The following is a 14,574-nucleotide window of genomic DNA, read 5'->3' as shown; positions in this document are numbered from 1 at the left end:
CCAATTACAATCATCAGCAATAGAAAAGTGAGAAATAGACAAAGAGTCATTTAGAGAGGAAAAATGCCATTTCAAGATGGAGGAAGAGATGAGAGTGATACATATGTAAGCTAGGAAGGCTAGCTTGCCAACAGCCACCAGGAGCTTTGAAAAAGGTATATTCATATTCTCCTACAGAATGGATATAAGAAAACAATTTTGTCTATGCCTTGATTTTGGAGGACTTTCCAAAACTCTGAGAGAATAAAATTTTGTGGTTTAAACTAGTCATTTGTTAGCCATAGGAAATTAGCAATAGGATGTAAAACTCAAATGAAACTTCCCCTTAAAACAAATTCTAACAGATTCTATCCATTAAACTATACCACTATAGGGGCTGGGAATATGGCCCAATGGTAAAGTGCTCGCCTCACATACATGAAGCCCTGGCTTCGATTCCTCAGCATACATATATAGAAAAAGCCAGAAGTGGCGCTGTGGCTCAAGTGGTAGAGTGCTAGCCTTGAGCAAAAAGAAGCCAGGGACAGTGCTCAGGCCCTGAGTTCAAGCCCCAGGACTGGCCAAAAAACAAAACAAAACAAAATAAAAAATATACCACTATATTAGAAGGATCTTAGAAATATTCATTTGTAATCAGTCTCCAATGTATTATAGATGTCTACTTTTATGATCTAAATCATTACAGAATTCAAAATAGGTAATAAGCTAGTTAAATTATTCCAATTTTTCAGATGAAACATAATTTTCACTTAACAATTGATAAAATGACCAAATACTTTTAGTCCTCAGGAACATACTACTAACCTCAAGAACCATGAATATTTTGTTGTCGGTCTCCAGCACATGGTAGAGTTGACATATATGCTGATGTCTAAGATTCTTTAAAGCATCAATCTCTGTTTTGATCCTGGGCAAATCACTCTGTGACAAAAGAGCATTTCAAGTGAGCAATAAATTTATTGGGACTGTTCTAACTGTCAATATCAACAACTTTAAGAGTAAACAGCAAAAGCTATCAACAACTTTAAAACAAATTATTCAAAACATACAAAAAACATCAGAATTTTCGTGTGTGTGTGTGTGTGTACACACTCGCCAGTATTGGGGCTGGAACTCAGGGCCTATGTGCTTTACTTTAGCTTTTTCACTCAAGAACAGAGCTCTCTACCACTTGAGCCACACCTCCACCTCTGTCTTTTTGGTATTTAATTAGAATAAGAGTTTCTCAGACTTTTCTGCCCAGTCTGGCTTTGAACTGTGATCCTCAGATCTCAACCTCCTGAGTAAATAGTATTATGGATGTGGGCCGCTGGCAATTAATTAATAATAATCTTTTACGAGAATAATAAATGTTATTTAGCAATAATAAAAAATAAAGAATCTTTAGGGGCTGGGGATATGGCCTAGTGGCAAGAGTGCTCAACTCATATACATGAAGCCCTCGGTTCAGTTCCCCAGCACTACATATACAGAAAATGGACAGATGTGGTACTGTGGCTCAAGTGGCAAAGTGCTAGCCTTGAGCAAAAAAAAGCCAGGGACAGTGCTCAGGCCCTGAGTCCAAGGCCCAGGACTGGCCATAAATAAATAAATAAGTAAATAGATAGATAGATGGATAGATAGATAGATAGATAGATAGATAAAAGAATCTGAGCTATTTGTTAAATTAAAAATATTTATCATTTTCACAAATTAGGTCATGGTGAGTTTTAGCATATATTTTGAAAAGACTTCAATAAAAAAGTGAAGGACATTGCAATAACTCCTTATTTGTCCTTTGATTTAAGTGTCAATCAGTACTTACTTAAAAATGAAAACAAAGCAGTAATTAGTGTTCAACACCATCATTAAAATATTTTATAACGTGTTTTTGTTTTGTCAGTACTGGAGTTTGAACTCAGGGCCTCCTGACTTGCTCAGCTGGCACTCTAGCATTTGAGCCAAATCTCTACCCCAGCATTTTGCTGATTATTTTGGAGATGGAATCTCAAGGACTTTCCTGCCAAGACTGGATTCAAACCTTAATCCTTTGCATTGTAGGCTCATGAATAGCTAAGATTTTAGGTGTGAGCTGCCAGCTCTACAATGTTTTTAATGTTTGATAATTAAGAACTGTAAAATGTTTAAGTTGGTTTACACAGTGTGTACTACTAATACTAACTCAATCCAGAAGAAAAACTGTTTTCCTTTTAAACACTTAAGAGACTTTTAGTCAAGGAAAATAATTCTTTAAAGTTTATCTTCAAAAAAAACAACAAACAACAAGAATAATATAGGTGGGCCACATGAGATCAAAGTATATGCATGTTGCAAATATCATACCAAATGCCTTTGTATAATCTATGTTAATGTTTTTCTTAAAAAAAAAAATAAACCACAGGAAGGATAGTTGAATTAAGAAGATGACTCAGAGTGACTTCCAACACTAGAAAACTAACCCAGGTTTTACTGCAGTATAAAAATAGTTTATGTACATTTTAATCAAAAGCACAAATTGAATAGTCTGTTTTAGGAGACAATCAATCCTAGAAGCATTTTCATAGAGAAAAAGAGGTTGATGAGGGAAAGGATTGAATTAGAACTTCTAAAGCTACTTTGAATAAAATTCTGGGACAAAGATTTATCCACCTATCGGTCAACCTATCTATAACACAAAATAGATCATCATTTAGTATTATGAAAAGGTAAAGATGAAATATATTAATACCCAGAAATATCTATAGGGCTGTAAGAGAATCACTGAAAAATGGACGCTACCCAGTGCCATTATGTGTTATTTCCCTGAAATGAAATGTGAAGGACAAAATAACCATTCCCCCAAAATACTTTAAAAACATAGATCTTTACATTTTTTAAATAATTACTCTTAGAAAAGAACAGTAACTAAAACATCGAAGCAAAATTGACTCACAAGTAGAATGTTAAACAATCTCATTGGGTATGAATCTGATTTAAGTTTCATAATGTACATACATGAAAATGTCACAGTGAAACAATACTCAATATTGAAAAAAGAAGTCAAGCATGGCAATATACACCTGTAATCCCAGCAGTAAGGAAAATAAGGCAAGAAGATCAATAGTTTCAGGCTAGTCTGGGCTACACAGCAAAACCCTGTCTCAAAACAAAACAAAACAAAAATAATGGAAAAACTCGGCCAGGCATTGGTAGCTCATGCCTGTAGTCTTACCTATGCAGGAGGCTGAGATCTGAAGATCAGGGCTTGAAGCCAGCCCAGACAGACAAATCCAAGAGACTCTGATCTCCTATTAACTGGCAGAAAGCTAGAAGTAGAAGCATGACTCAAATGATAGCGTACCAGCCTTGAGCAAAAAAAGCTCAGAGTTTGAGGCTTTTAGTTCAAGCCCCAGCACTGGCACAAAAAAGAAAAGAAAAGAACACTAATAAAAATTTCAAACTGGGGCTGGGGATATGGCCTAGTGGCAAGAGTGCTTGCCTTGTATACATGAGGCCCTGGGTTCGATTCCCCAGCTCCACATATACAGAAAACGGCCAGAAGTGGTGCTGTGGCTCAAGTGGCAGAGTGCTAGCCTTGAGCAAGAAGAAGCCAAGGACAGTGCTCAGGCCCTGAGTCCGAGGCCCAGGACTGGCCAAAAAAAAAAAAAAATTTCAAACTTACCCCTAGTGCATTTTTGTCCATGATTTTTATAGCCACCATTTCTCCAGTGAGGATGTGGCAGGCCAGTTTGACCTTTGCAAAGCCACCTAAGTAAAGAAAAATGTACAAAAAAGCGGTAAGCAATGACCCAAGCACAGACACCTCATATTTTCTAAAAAGGCTCTACTGAACCACATTTTCTGAGAAGTCTGCATACTTTCTTTTGTTGTTCCAAAAGTGTTAGCCATGATTACAACCTCTTCTAATTCAGTGTCTAGCTGAAGATTACTTTTCCTATCAAAACAGGATTCCTCTAATTTTGTAAGAAAGTAGAAGAGCAGTATTCACTCTTTAGAGGTATGCTCTATGATTAACCATGAAATTCAATTTACTTTATAATTAACAATGAGAGGCTACAACATTAAGTTGCACAGACAAAAGACAAATCATATAAAAAATTTCCACCAGTTCTTAAACTGTAAAGATATGGAATTAACTTCAAAATTAGGTCAAAGCTGAATTATATATATTGACATATAAATCTTCAATTTAACATTACCAAAAAAAAGAAGCTCCTGGTTGTCTCTGAGAACTTTCTTATTTCTGTAAGGAGCCACTTTATTTTCCTAGATGCCCAGCCCCAAACCCTGGAACCAACCTTAACCTCAACCAATCCATGGGCTTACCATGGGTAAAACAAACCAATGGTTAGTTACAATGGGGGAAAGGAAGCAGGTACTAACTATAAAGAAATAGCTTGTCTTATCTGAGCATTTATATATGGTCTATGTTGAGATCTGCCTACTTTGCATACTTTTACTATATGTTATATATAGACATATACCTCCATAAGTAACTACCACAGCACTTTCACCACCATCTCTTATCCAAGCCACCTAAATTGCTGGAATAGCGCTAATATCTCTCCCTCTCCTCTACACTAACCCTCTCCCACACAATCTTTTCATCACTAAGCAGCCAGAGTGACCCCATGAAAGAAAACATAGGTCAGATACCCTGGCTCAGAAATTACCAGGGAAGTCCAGTGCCGGTGGCTCCTGCCTGTAATCCTAGCTATTCAGGAGGCTGAAATCTGAGGATCGCAGTTCAAAGCCAGCCCAAGCAGCAAAATCTGTGAAAATCTTATCTCCAATAAACTATGTGCTGTGGCTCAAGTGGTAAAGTGCTAGCCTTGAATACAAAGAGGCTCAGGAACAGTGTGCAGGCACGGAGTTCAAGCCCCATACCAGAAAAAAGAAAAGAATGTACTGAGATGAATTTACAATAAACGCCAAATACCTTGCAATGACCTACAAACCTCCTACTAATCTCTATCTTTGCTCTACTTTTCCCTACTCAAGTAAAGGAGAAAAATGTTATATGTTTATGTTAACCAGAGTTCATTACAGCCCAAATACTCCCAAACAGTTGATGGTCCTTTGTCTTCAAGAAAAAAAATAGCAATTACCTGTTCCAATAGTTTCATATAATTCATAGTATTTGAGAAGTTCATCATAATCTTTCATAGTCCACTTAGAAGTTTATGCAAAATGATAGAAAGAACCTATAAGGCAGAAATAGTACATGGTCAACAAGGAATATTATCCAGATTATCTCCTCCACTTGTAACAAATACAAATGTTAGTCATATAAATGATAAAAATGATACTAGAAAAATAGATTAGCCATAGTAAAAAAAAAAACACACAAGAGTTCTTATTTCATATCACACATACAAATTAATTCTAGATAAAGTCTTAAACATAAAAGATAAACTTTCAAAACTTTTAAAAGAATATGATTTCATAATATGAGAGGATCTTTAAATACAGTGCTAATCATTAAAAAACCAATAGGCACAGTAGCTTGAGAGACCTGAGGCAGAAGGACCAAGTAAACCCAGCAGTTCAACCTAGGCAACACAGGAAGACTTTCATCTAAATATGTGTGTGTGTGTGTGTGTGTGTGTGTCTGTGGTGTGTGTGTGTACATTAAGAAATTCTTTACATTCAAAAGATACTATTCAAAAAGAAAATCAGGGACTGGAAAATGGCCTAGTGGTAGAGTGCTTGCCTTGCATACATGAAACCCTGGGTTCTATTCCTCAGCACCACATATATAGAAAAAAACAGAAGTAGCACTGTGGCTCAAGTGGTAGAGTGCTAGCCTTGAGCAAAAAGAAGCCAGGGACAGTGCTCAGGCCCTGAGTTCAAGCCCCAGACTGGCGGAAAGAAAAGAAAACCATTGGCTGGGCACAGGTGGCTGAAGCCTATAATCCTAGCTACTCAGGAAGCTGATATCTAAGGATCGCAGTTCAAAGCCAGCCTGGGCAGGAAAATCTGTGAGACTCTTATCTCCAGAAAACCAGAAGTGGCACTATGGCTCAAGTGATAGAGCCCAGTGCCCAGGCCCAGAATTCAAGCCCCACGACCAACAAAAAAGAAAACAAAAACCATTAATGTGAGAATACATGTAATGGATTTGTATTAACAAATCCTGAAGCAAGAAGAAAAAAAAGGTGGGGGAGAATATACATAGATAGATACAGGGCTAGAGATGATCAAGATATAGATATATGGTGCGTCCGTGCGCCAGGGGCGGGCGGCTGCGCAGGGCTGCAGGAGAAGATGGCGGTCTCCACAGACAAATTATGAAAACAGAATATATAGCCTAAAAGTAGAATGTGGGCCTAAATATCCAGAAGCTCCTCCATCAGTTAGATTTGTAACAAAAATTAATATGAATGGAATAAACAATTCCAGTGGAATGGTGGATGCACGGAGCATACCAGTGTTAGCAAAGTGGCAAAATTCCTATAGCATCAAAGTTGTACTTCAAGAGCTGAGACGACTAATGATGTCCAAGGAGAATATGACGCTTCCACAGCCACCCGAAGGACAAACATACAACAATTAATTGTAGTGAATCTCAGATTTGTCTTACATCAACAACCTTCTACTCATATTAATGTCTTGATTAAATATCACAATGCAAAATACCTACACATTAAGTAAGAGAATTCCAGCTGGTAAACATGACCTGGACATTTGTAAGAATATATTTAATATATGTACACCCATTATATTTTCAGGTTACAGGAGGAAAAATGCAGAATTTTTCTTTCTCTTGTTAAGGCACTGTCACTTAAACATGAACCTGGAGTACTCGAATTAGAACTCAGGTTTTCAAGGTATGGCGAGAAGAGTCAGATGGCAGGTGGAAAATGAGTGTGCTTCTGAAACAAAATCTCCAGAAGGAAAAATGGAAGTGGCATGCTTTATCCATCTTACTTAGTGAAAAAGCTACAGTTGAAATTGGTTAAAGTAGCAGGTACAGTGAATATTGTCACAAATTGTGTTAATTTTTGAAATGGTGTGGGTGCTGACTACTAGTAGTATCAAATATGTTCAGGATTGTTTTGATACCTGTATTTATAATAAAAAGATGATGGGGGGGTCGATGAATTTGTTAAAAGCTGTTCCTGTGTGTTACATGTAACAGACATGACAAATATTTGTTTACAGTCTTTGTTTAATAAACCATGCATTTATGTTTAAGTCAACAAAAAGGAAATAAGTGTATGGATATGTGATTTTGAGATTAAAGGTAGTCTTTTTTTTTTTTTTTTTTTTTGGCCAGTCCTGGGCCTTGGACTCAGGGCCTGAGCACTGTCCCTGGCTTCTTCCCGCTCAAGGCTAGCACTCTGCCACCTGAGCCACAGCGCCCCTTCTGGCCGTTTTCCATATATGTGGTGCTGGGGAATCGAACCGAGAGCTTCATGTGTAGGAAGCAAGCGCTCTTGCCACTAGGCCATATTCCCAGCCCTAAAGGTAGTCTTAAAAATGTAAATAAAGGCTGGGGATATAGCCTAGTGGCAAGAGTGCCTGCCTCGGATACACGAGGCCCTAGGTTCGATTCCCCAGCACCACATATACAGAAAACGGCCAGAAGCGGCGCTGTGGCTCAAGTGGCAGAGTGCTAGCCTTGAGCGGGAAGAAGCCAGGGACAGTGCTTAGGCCCTGAGTCCAAGGCCCAGGACTGGCCAAAAAAAAAAAAAAAAATGTAAATAAAATGTGCAACTGTCCTAAGGGAAAAAAAAAAAGATACAGATATATAATAAATTTTTATGCAGCCATCAGGAAGAATTGTGTCATTTTCTGAGAAATAGATGGATCAGGAAAATAGCGTACTAACCTTAGTAATCCAGGCTTAGAAGGACAAAAGGCGAATGTTTTATTCTCATATGTGGATCTTAGACACAAGATACAACCTCCCATGTAACCACACACATGCTTACATGCACAATTTAGTTGACTGAGGTATAGGATATGCAGGAGTAAAACTCCATGGAGTAAACCTTTCAAGCAATTGACAATTTAACAAAATGAATACCAGGAAATTGAAAATAAGTGGGAGGGTCTAATGGCAGAGGGTGAATGAAAAAGGGAACAGGACAAATATAGCAAGCGTATTCAGTTTGGAAGCATGGCTCAGTGGGTAAGCCAGTGATAAAAAGTATCAAGTACAGGGCTGGGAATGTGACTTAGTGGCAGAAGGCTTGCCTAACATGCATGAGGCCCTGGGTTCAATTCCTCAGTACCACATAATAAAAACAAAAACAAAAAAACAAAAGTATCAGGTACCAAGTTCGAATCCCAGTCTTGGACCAAATATATATATAAAGTTCCTACATGATAAAGAAGTGGGAAATGTGAAATGAGTCTAGGGAAAAGTAACAGATGGGATGGGGGTTCAAGAATAATGGAAGAGGGCTGGGGATATAGCCTAGTGGCAAGAGTGCCTGCCTCAGATACACGAGGCCCTAGGTTCGATTCCCCAGCACCACATATACAGAAAACGGCCAGAAGTGGCGCTGTGGCTCAAGTGGCAGAGTGCTAGCCTTGAGCGGGAAGAAGCCAGGGACAGTGCTCAGGCCCTGAGTCCAAGCCCCAGGACTGGCCAAAAAAAAAAAAAAAAGAAGAATGGAAGAAATGACTTACCAAGTAGCACTGACACTTAAATGGACATGTTAAAATGTTACTTAGTACAACTTTTGAAGTTCAAAAAATGAAAAAAAATGAGTAAAAGCTAAAACAAATGTTCTTAAAAGAGATGGGAATTAAAAAGTAATATATAGGGAGTAAATGTACCCAAGTATATCATATGCATATATGGAAATACCACAATGAAACAAACTCCTTTGCATAATTAATATACACTTAACAAAGAAAAAAAACCCATGGTTGATGAGTGATAGGGCAAAACATTCACTACCTTCAAGTTCTCTGTACATCCTATCTTATTCCAGAGCTGAGTAACCAGCATATTACCAAACCTTAATGATGGTCATGAATTTTGAAAACCTAGAGTATACCCTCAGAAGTGTGGTGAGCTCATAAAGGAAAACAGTGTAATAAGGTAGGTCCTATAATAATGTAGTTAGGTCACCTTCTTAAATCTGGTGGAGAAAAACCTGAACATAATTATCAGAACTTCAAGGTCTACAAAAGATTTTTTTTTCCCCTTTGCTGGTACCAGGGTTCAAAGCCAGGACCTCACACTCATTTAGCTTGCTCAGCTGGCACTCTACCACTTAACCACACCAACTGGTTGTTTTGGAGATGGAATCTTAAAGACTATTCTACTCATGATGGCTTCAAACCTCAGTCTCCCTGATCTTAACCTCATGAGCAGCTAGGGTTAAAAATGTGAGCATAATTTCAAATAATAACACATAATGGCTGGGCGCAGGGAAAAGGGGGGTGTAGATAATGGTAGGAGTAACTCAAGTGGTAGACCCCAAGTTTAATCTCGAGTACAGACACACACATACACACACACACACACACGAGAAAAAGAAAAGATGATAAAACAATGGTTTGTGAAGTAGCTTTACAAAAGAGTTAAGTGGCAGGACTGGGAATATGGTCTAGTGGTAAAGTGCTCTCCTCATATACATGAAGCCCTGGGTTTGATTCCTCAGCACCACATATATAGAAAAAGCCAGAAGTGGTGCTGTGGCTCAAGTGGCAGAGTGCTAGCCTTGAGCAAAAAGAAGCCAGGGACAGTGCTCGGGCCCTGAGTCCAAGACCCAGCACTGGCAAAAAAAAAAAAAAAGTTAAATGGCATCTTGTCCTGCCCTTTTGCACGGGTTTCTAGGGGCACTCATTCGTTTCTAAAGGCATAAAGAACTTGATATGCTTATCTAGTTGGTCTATAATAGCTGAATGCAAGGAAAAAAAATCCACTGATAGCCATGAAAGTGCCATAAGGGCTTTTGGATTTCTCCCACACCTCATAGGAAACTAGAAACAAACATTTTTAGAAAAGTTAGGAATAGGCTGGGGATATAGCCTAGTGGCAAGAGTGCCTGCCTCGGATACACGAGGCCCTAGGTTCGATTCCCCAGCACCACATATACAGAAAACGGCCAGAAGCGGCGCTGTGGCTCAAGTGGCAGAGTGCTAGCCTTGAGCAAAAAGAAGCCAGGGACAGTGCTCAGGCCCTGAGTTCAAGGCCCAGGACTGGCCAAAAAAAAAAAAAAAAAAAAAGAAAGAAAAGTTAGGAATATAAGGCTATCTTAATCCTCCTCCCTTCTTACTCAACTTACTATAGAGAAAAACCAAAGATAAAATAATTGCTTATCCTACGTGCAAGGGGCACGATCGCTGTCTTGGGATGACTTCTCAGGGGTATTTTCCTCTGCCATACAGGCTTCAGGGTGCTCCTTTTACTGATGTGGGCAGGTAACTTTGAAGAAATGAAGGGAGAGGACTTGGACTCTGAAGAAGGACTGATAACGTTTCTTGTTTTCCCTAAGCTAAATACCCTCAGGACCCTGTGAAAATAACTCAAAAGCCGACATTAAACTTTTTCCCCCCTGATACAGAGAGAGTCACGGAGTGGGAATGGCAATCACCCGGATGGCAGCCCTCCTGGGTGGCAAATACTCTGCCCGAATACCTCATCATTACCCCTGAGTAGGCACTGTTTGTCCTCCGAGAGAAGAAAACCTGAGTGGGAAAGAATACCGAACCCCACCGAGGGCACGGGATGGCGGGGTGGGGCTCCGGGAACTCCGGCTACCGCAGCGCTGAACCCCGGGATGAAGCGGCTGCTGCTCGCACCCCGCACGGCCCAAACCCCGGCCGTCACCGAGGGCTGAAGAGAGCAGGCAGGAGGAAGGACTGACCTGAGGGGCGAAGGCAGGGGTGAAGGCAGGGGAAGGACGGGCAGGCTGAACAGAAAAACAGAGGAATCGACCAGACGTCCGGAGCTAAGATGAGGCGTGAGGAGAGACCGGCAAATCTTCCTGATCGCCGCGCTCCAGTCGTTTCCGCCCGCCAAAGGAATCAAACTCCCAAACCGGAAGGGGCGGGCTGTACACAGGCGAATCCCAGTGAGGGGCGGGGCTCGGGCGGGGCTGGGGGCGGGGCTCTCGGTGTGTTCTGGCAGGGCGGGGCGCACGCACAGTAGGTCGCTCTGGGGCAGTCCGTGGTGTGGCTGTGCCGCCCTCTTGGGTTGCCGTGGTAGTAACTTAATGTCACCCTCTTACAACTGTCCTAGACGGTCTCCAGGGACATGTGAAGATTTTTTTTTTCCGAAGTGGATTAACTTGCAAAGTTTCCAGATGCTCTGCTTTCTTCTTTCCTAAAAGTCTCTAGGATGCACAGTTCTTAATGTTTCTCCCCCCCCTGACCAATGGCGTGTTTCCCACCCTACAAAAGACTGGAGAATTTACCGAAAGCTGCTTACAGAATCTTTCAGAAAACTGAATCTTAACTAAAATCTGTTGCCACGAGGAGTAAAACCCCCAAAGTGCCGAATGAATTGTCAATTAGATAACTCAGGGCCCTCTAACACTGACCCTGCATCACAAGAGAAGTTTTCTGACACATTTTACTATTCTGTCATTCATGTAACTTTGATCAATTTTTATTTTTGTAATGACAGCTCAAACTAGAGGAAAATAATTTTTAATTACAGCTACAGTAAAGAAAAATTTGAATTTATACTTTTTTATTGAAGTGACCTATGATAAAGTGCTGGGTAAATTATTTTCAAGCAAACAAAATTATGTTAACATTACAGCTGGGCACTGGTGGCTCACACCTGTAATCCTAGCTACTCAGGAGGCTGAGATATGAGGACCATGGTTCAAAGCCAGCCCAGGCAGGAAACACCATCAGACTCATCTCCAATTACCACCAGAAAAGTGGAAGTAGAGCTGTGGCTCAAAATGGTGGAGTGCTAGCCTTGAGTAAAAGGACTCAGCAACTTCACCCAGGCCCTGAGGTCAAGCCCCCAACCCATGAAGAAGAAGAAGGAGAAGAAGAAGAAGAAGAAGAAGAAGAAGAAGAAGAAGAAGAAGAAGAAGAAGAAGAAGAAGAAGAAGAAGAAGAAGCTAATACATGAAATAAAAATAAACATTAAATAAGATCAAGGTACATGCTGGCTGGAGTAAACAAACAGACCCTATCTCAAAAATAACTAAAACCAGGGCCGGCAGTTTGGCCTAGTGGTAAAGTGCTTGCTCTTATGCATGAAGCCCTGGGTTCTATTTCTCAGTACCACATACACAGAAAAAGCCGGAAGTGGTGCTGTGGCTCAAGTGGTAGAGTGCTAGCCTTGAACAAAAAAGGCTCAAGGTCAATACTCAGGTCCTGAGTTCAAGCCCCAGGATTGGCAAAAAATGAATAACTAAAACCAAAAGGACTGGAGATGTGGCTCAAGCAATACAGTGCCTGCCTATTAAGTGCAAAGCCCTGAGTTCAAACCCCCCAGTACTGCCAAGAAGAAGAAAGAGAAAGAAAGAGAGAGAGGTTGTATTCTGTGGAATGGAGATACAAGAGAAAGAAGGAGGAGAATAAGTCAATGCTTAAAGAGGGCTGGGGCTGTATATGCTCAGTGGTAGAGGGTTTATATGGGCATGCCTAAGTTTAATCATCAGCACCACCAAAATTAATTAATTTTAAAAGGTTATTTGGGGGAAATTTTTTGTAGTGTTGAGAGATGAAACTAAGGCCCTTCCACATAGTAAGCATATGCTCTATTAATTAAATACTTCACAACCCTTGAATTTTCCACAAGATTTTACTATGTAGATTATTCTGGCCTTGAACTAACTCACTATAAAGTACAGTCCATCTCCAACATACATCCCTCTGGTTCTATCCCCAAGTGGTGGGATTACAGGGGTATTGAGATTACAGGCATGCTGCCTTATTTATGTAATTTTGAAGTAGACAATGGTAAGTATCAAATCACCCTCATAGTTCCAATGAGTGACATTGCTTCATTTTAAAATGTTTACAACAGTCCTTTAAAAATATATACAATGCAAGCTGGGCATGAATTATAAATTCATTGTTTGAGTACTTGCTTATAGTCCCAGCACTTGGGAGACTGAGACTGGAAGATTACAAATTCAAGGCCATCTTGGGCTATATAGCAAGTTCCAGGTCAGATCTGAGCTGTATAGAAAGATTTTATTTTAAAAAGAACACACAGAAATTATAGTCTTTGCAACAATTCCAAATTATGATTTAAATACTTGATCTGGGCGCCTGAAATCTGAGGATTATGGTTTGAAGCCAGCCTGGGCAGAAAAGTCCATGAGACCCTAATCTCTAACAAACTACACAGAAAAGCCCAAAGTAGTGCTGTGGCTCAAGTAGTAGAGTGCTAGCCTTGAGCACAAAGAGTCTCAGGGACAGGGCCCAGGGTGAGTTCAAGCCCCATGACTGATGAAAACAAAACAAAACACAAAAACAAAACTTGAGATGTCACTGTGCACTGGTGAATCACACCTGTAATCCTAGCTACTCAGGAGGCTGAGATCTGAAAATCACACTTCAAAGCCAGCCTGGGCAAGAAAGTCCATGAGACTCTTATCTCCAGCTAACCACCAGAAAATCAGAAGTGAAGGTGTGGCTCAAAATGGTACAGTGCTAGCCTTGAGCAAAAGAGCTCAGAGTCAGCACCTGGGCCTGGAGTTCAAGCCCCATGTCAGACAAAAACAAAAATTGGATGTTTACTTAAAATGTTCAGAATGAGTTTGAGTGTGCATATTCAAAACAGCTTGAATATGCTGAGTTAAAGACAGTAATTATATAGCAAGAGAAAACAACCCAATTCATCCAGGCAGGAGCACAAACCAAGATGTCTGAAGTAAACCTATCTCATCATATGAACAATAAGGAGGTTAGATTATGATTCTGCTGCTCCCTGATCCAAGAGTCACTAACTGGGCCGGTCAAGCCATATGAGATGTAACAATAATACCATTAGCAGCAATAATAAAGCCCATAACAGTTTTTTTGAATGATTAAAATACACTTACAAGCACCATCTCTATACCCAAAGCCTGTCCCTCTCACACAGCATAATATATGTTATTCATTCCACCATCAGTCACCAATGTCTACCCTATCCCAGGCCCTCTTAAAAGCAATACCAAAGAAAGGAAGAAAAGACATAGCTTCTGCCCAAGGGAGCTCAAAAACAAGAGAAGCCAAACCCATAGACAACAAACTCTAATAAAGACCCACGTCAGAGTGCTATATACAAGTGCATGCAGCCATGCAGTTTTGAGTTCAAAAGAAGGAACAATCCATCCTGACCAGGGGAATGAAATAATCTAGAACTCAGCCTTTAAAAAAGAATTGATTATAGAAGAAAGCAATTACCCAGACAGACAGACACACACACACACACACACACACACACACACACACACAAGCACAATTGTGAACAAAGGCAAGTTGGGTGGAGCACAGGATATAGGGAGGGGTGTGAAAAGGAAGGAAGCTCTGGGATACAGGGGTTTAATGGGAGGAATTTTATGTGTCAAGCTAGAGTTGTGGCCTGCTGATCAGGACAGGGTGATGAATGGATTTGCATTTCAGAGTAAAGTCAGAGCAGCCACTCCATCAGGAAGGACAGTATTAGGTCTA

The 14,574-nt window shown here is 40.3% G+C and overlaps 2 protein-coding genes across 2 annotated transcripts in view; one reads left to right on the top strand and one right to left on the bottom strand.

The window, feature by feature from the left end:
• The window catches only part of Melk (maternal embryonic leucine zipper kinase), a 73,552-nt gene extending 62,626 nt beyond the window's left edge, over nt 1-10,926 (bottom strand). The window contains exons 1-4 of the mRNA XM_048334376.1: nt 10,812-10,926; nt 5,088-5,183; nt 3,641-3,726; nt 805-921 (exon numbers count right to left, since the gene is read on the bottom strand). Coding sequence (XP_048190333.1) covers nt 805-921; nt 3,641-3,726; nt 5,088-5,145 — 261 coding nt within the window. The 5' untranslated portion in view covers nt 5,146-5,183; nt 10,812-10,926. The remainder of the gene's footprint in view (nt 1-804; nt 922-3,640; nt 3,727-5,087; nt 5,184-10,811) is intronic.
• LOC125352879 (ubiquitin-conjugating enzyme E2 variant 2-like) lies at nt 5,170-6,689 on the top strand. The gene is made up of 2 exons (XM_048348279.1): nt 5,170-5,199; nt 6,215-6,689. Exons 1-2 carry the CDS (start codon nt 5,170-5,172, stop codon nt 6,533-6,535), a joined length of 351 nt encoding a protein of 116 aa, XP_048204236.1. The 3' UTR covers nt 6,536-6,689.
• Nucleotides 10,927-14,574: the final 3,648 nt, after the last annotated feature.

Source organism: Perognathus longimembris, chromosome 1, assembly GCF_023159225.1.
Source record: "Perognathus longimembris pacificus isolate PPM17 chromosome 1, ASM2315922v1, whole genome shotgun sequence".
Taxonomy (NCBI): domain Eukaryota; kingdom Metazoa; phylum Chordata; class Mammalia; order Rodentia; family Heteromyidae; genus Perognathus; species Perognathus longimembris.
Note: the sequence above shows the minus strand (reverse complement) of the source record. Positions and strands in the feature narration are given on the sequence as shown.

What these genes read in the sequence shown, in the direction of transcription:
- LOC125352879 (XM_048348279.1), top strand. Translation starts at nt 5,170, where the DNA reads ATGATAGAAAGAACCTATAAGGCAGAAATA. An exon ending in GAACCTATAAGGCAGAAATA is followed by an intron (nt 5,200 to 6,214) that starts GTACATGGTCAA and finishes TCCGTGCGCCAG; the next exon opens with GGGCGGGCGGCTGCGCAGGG.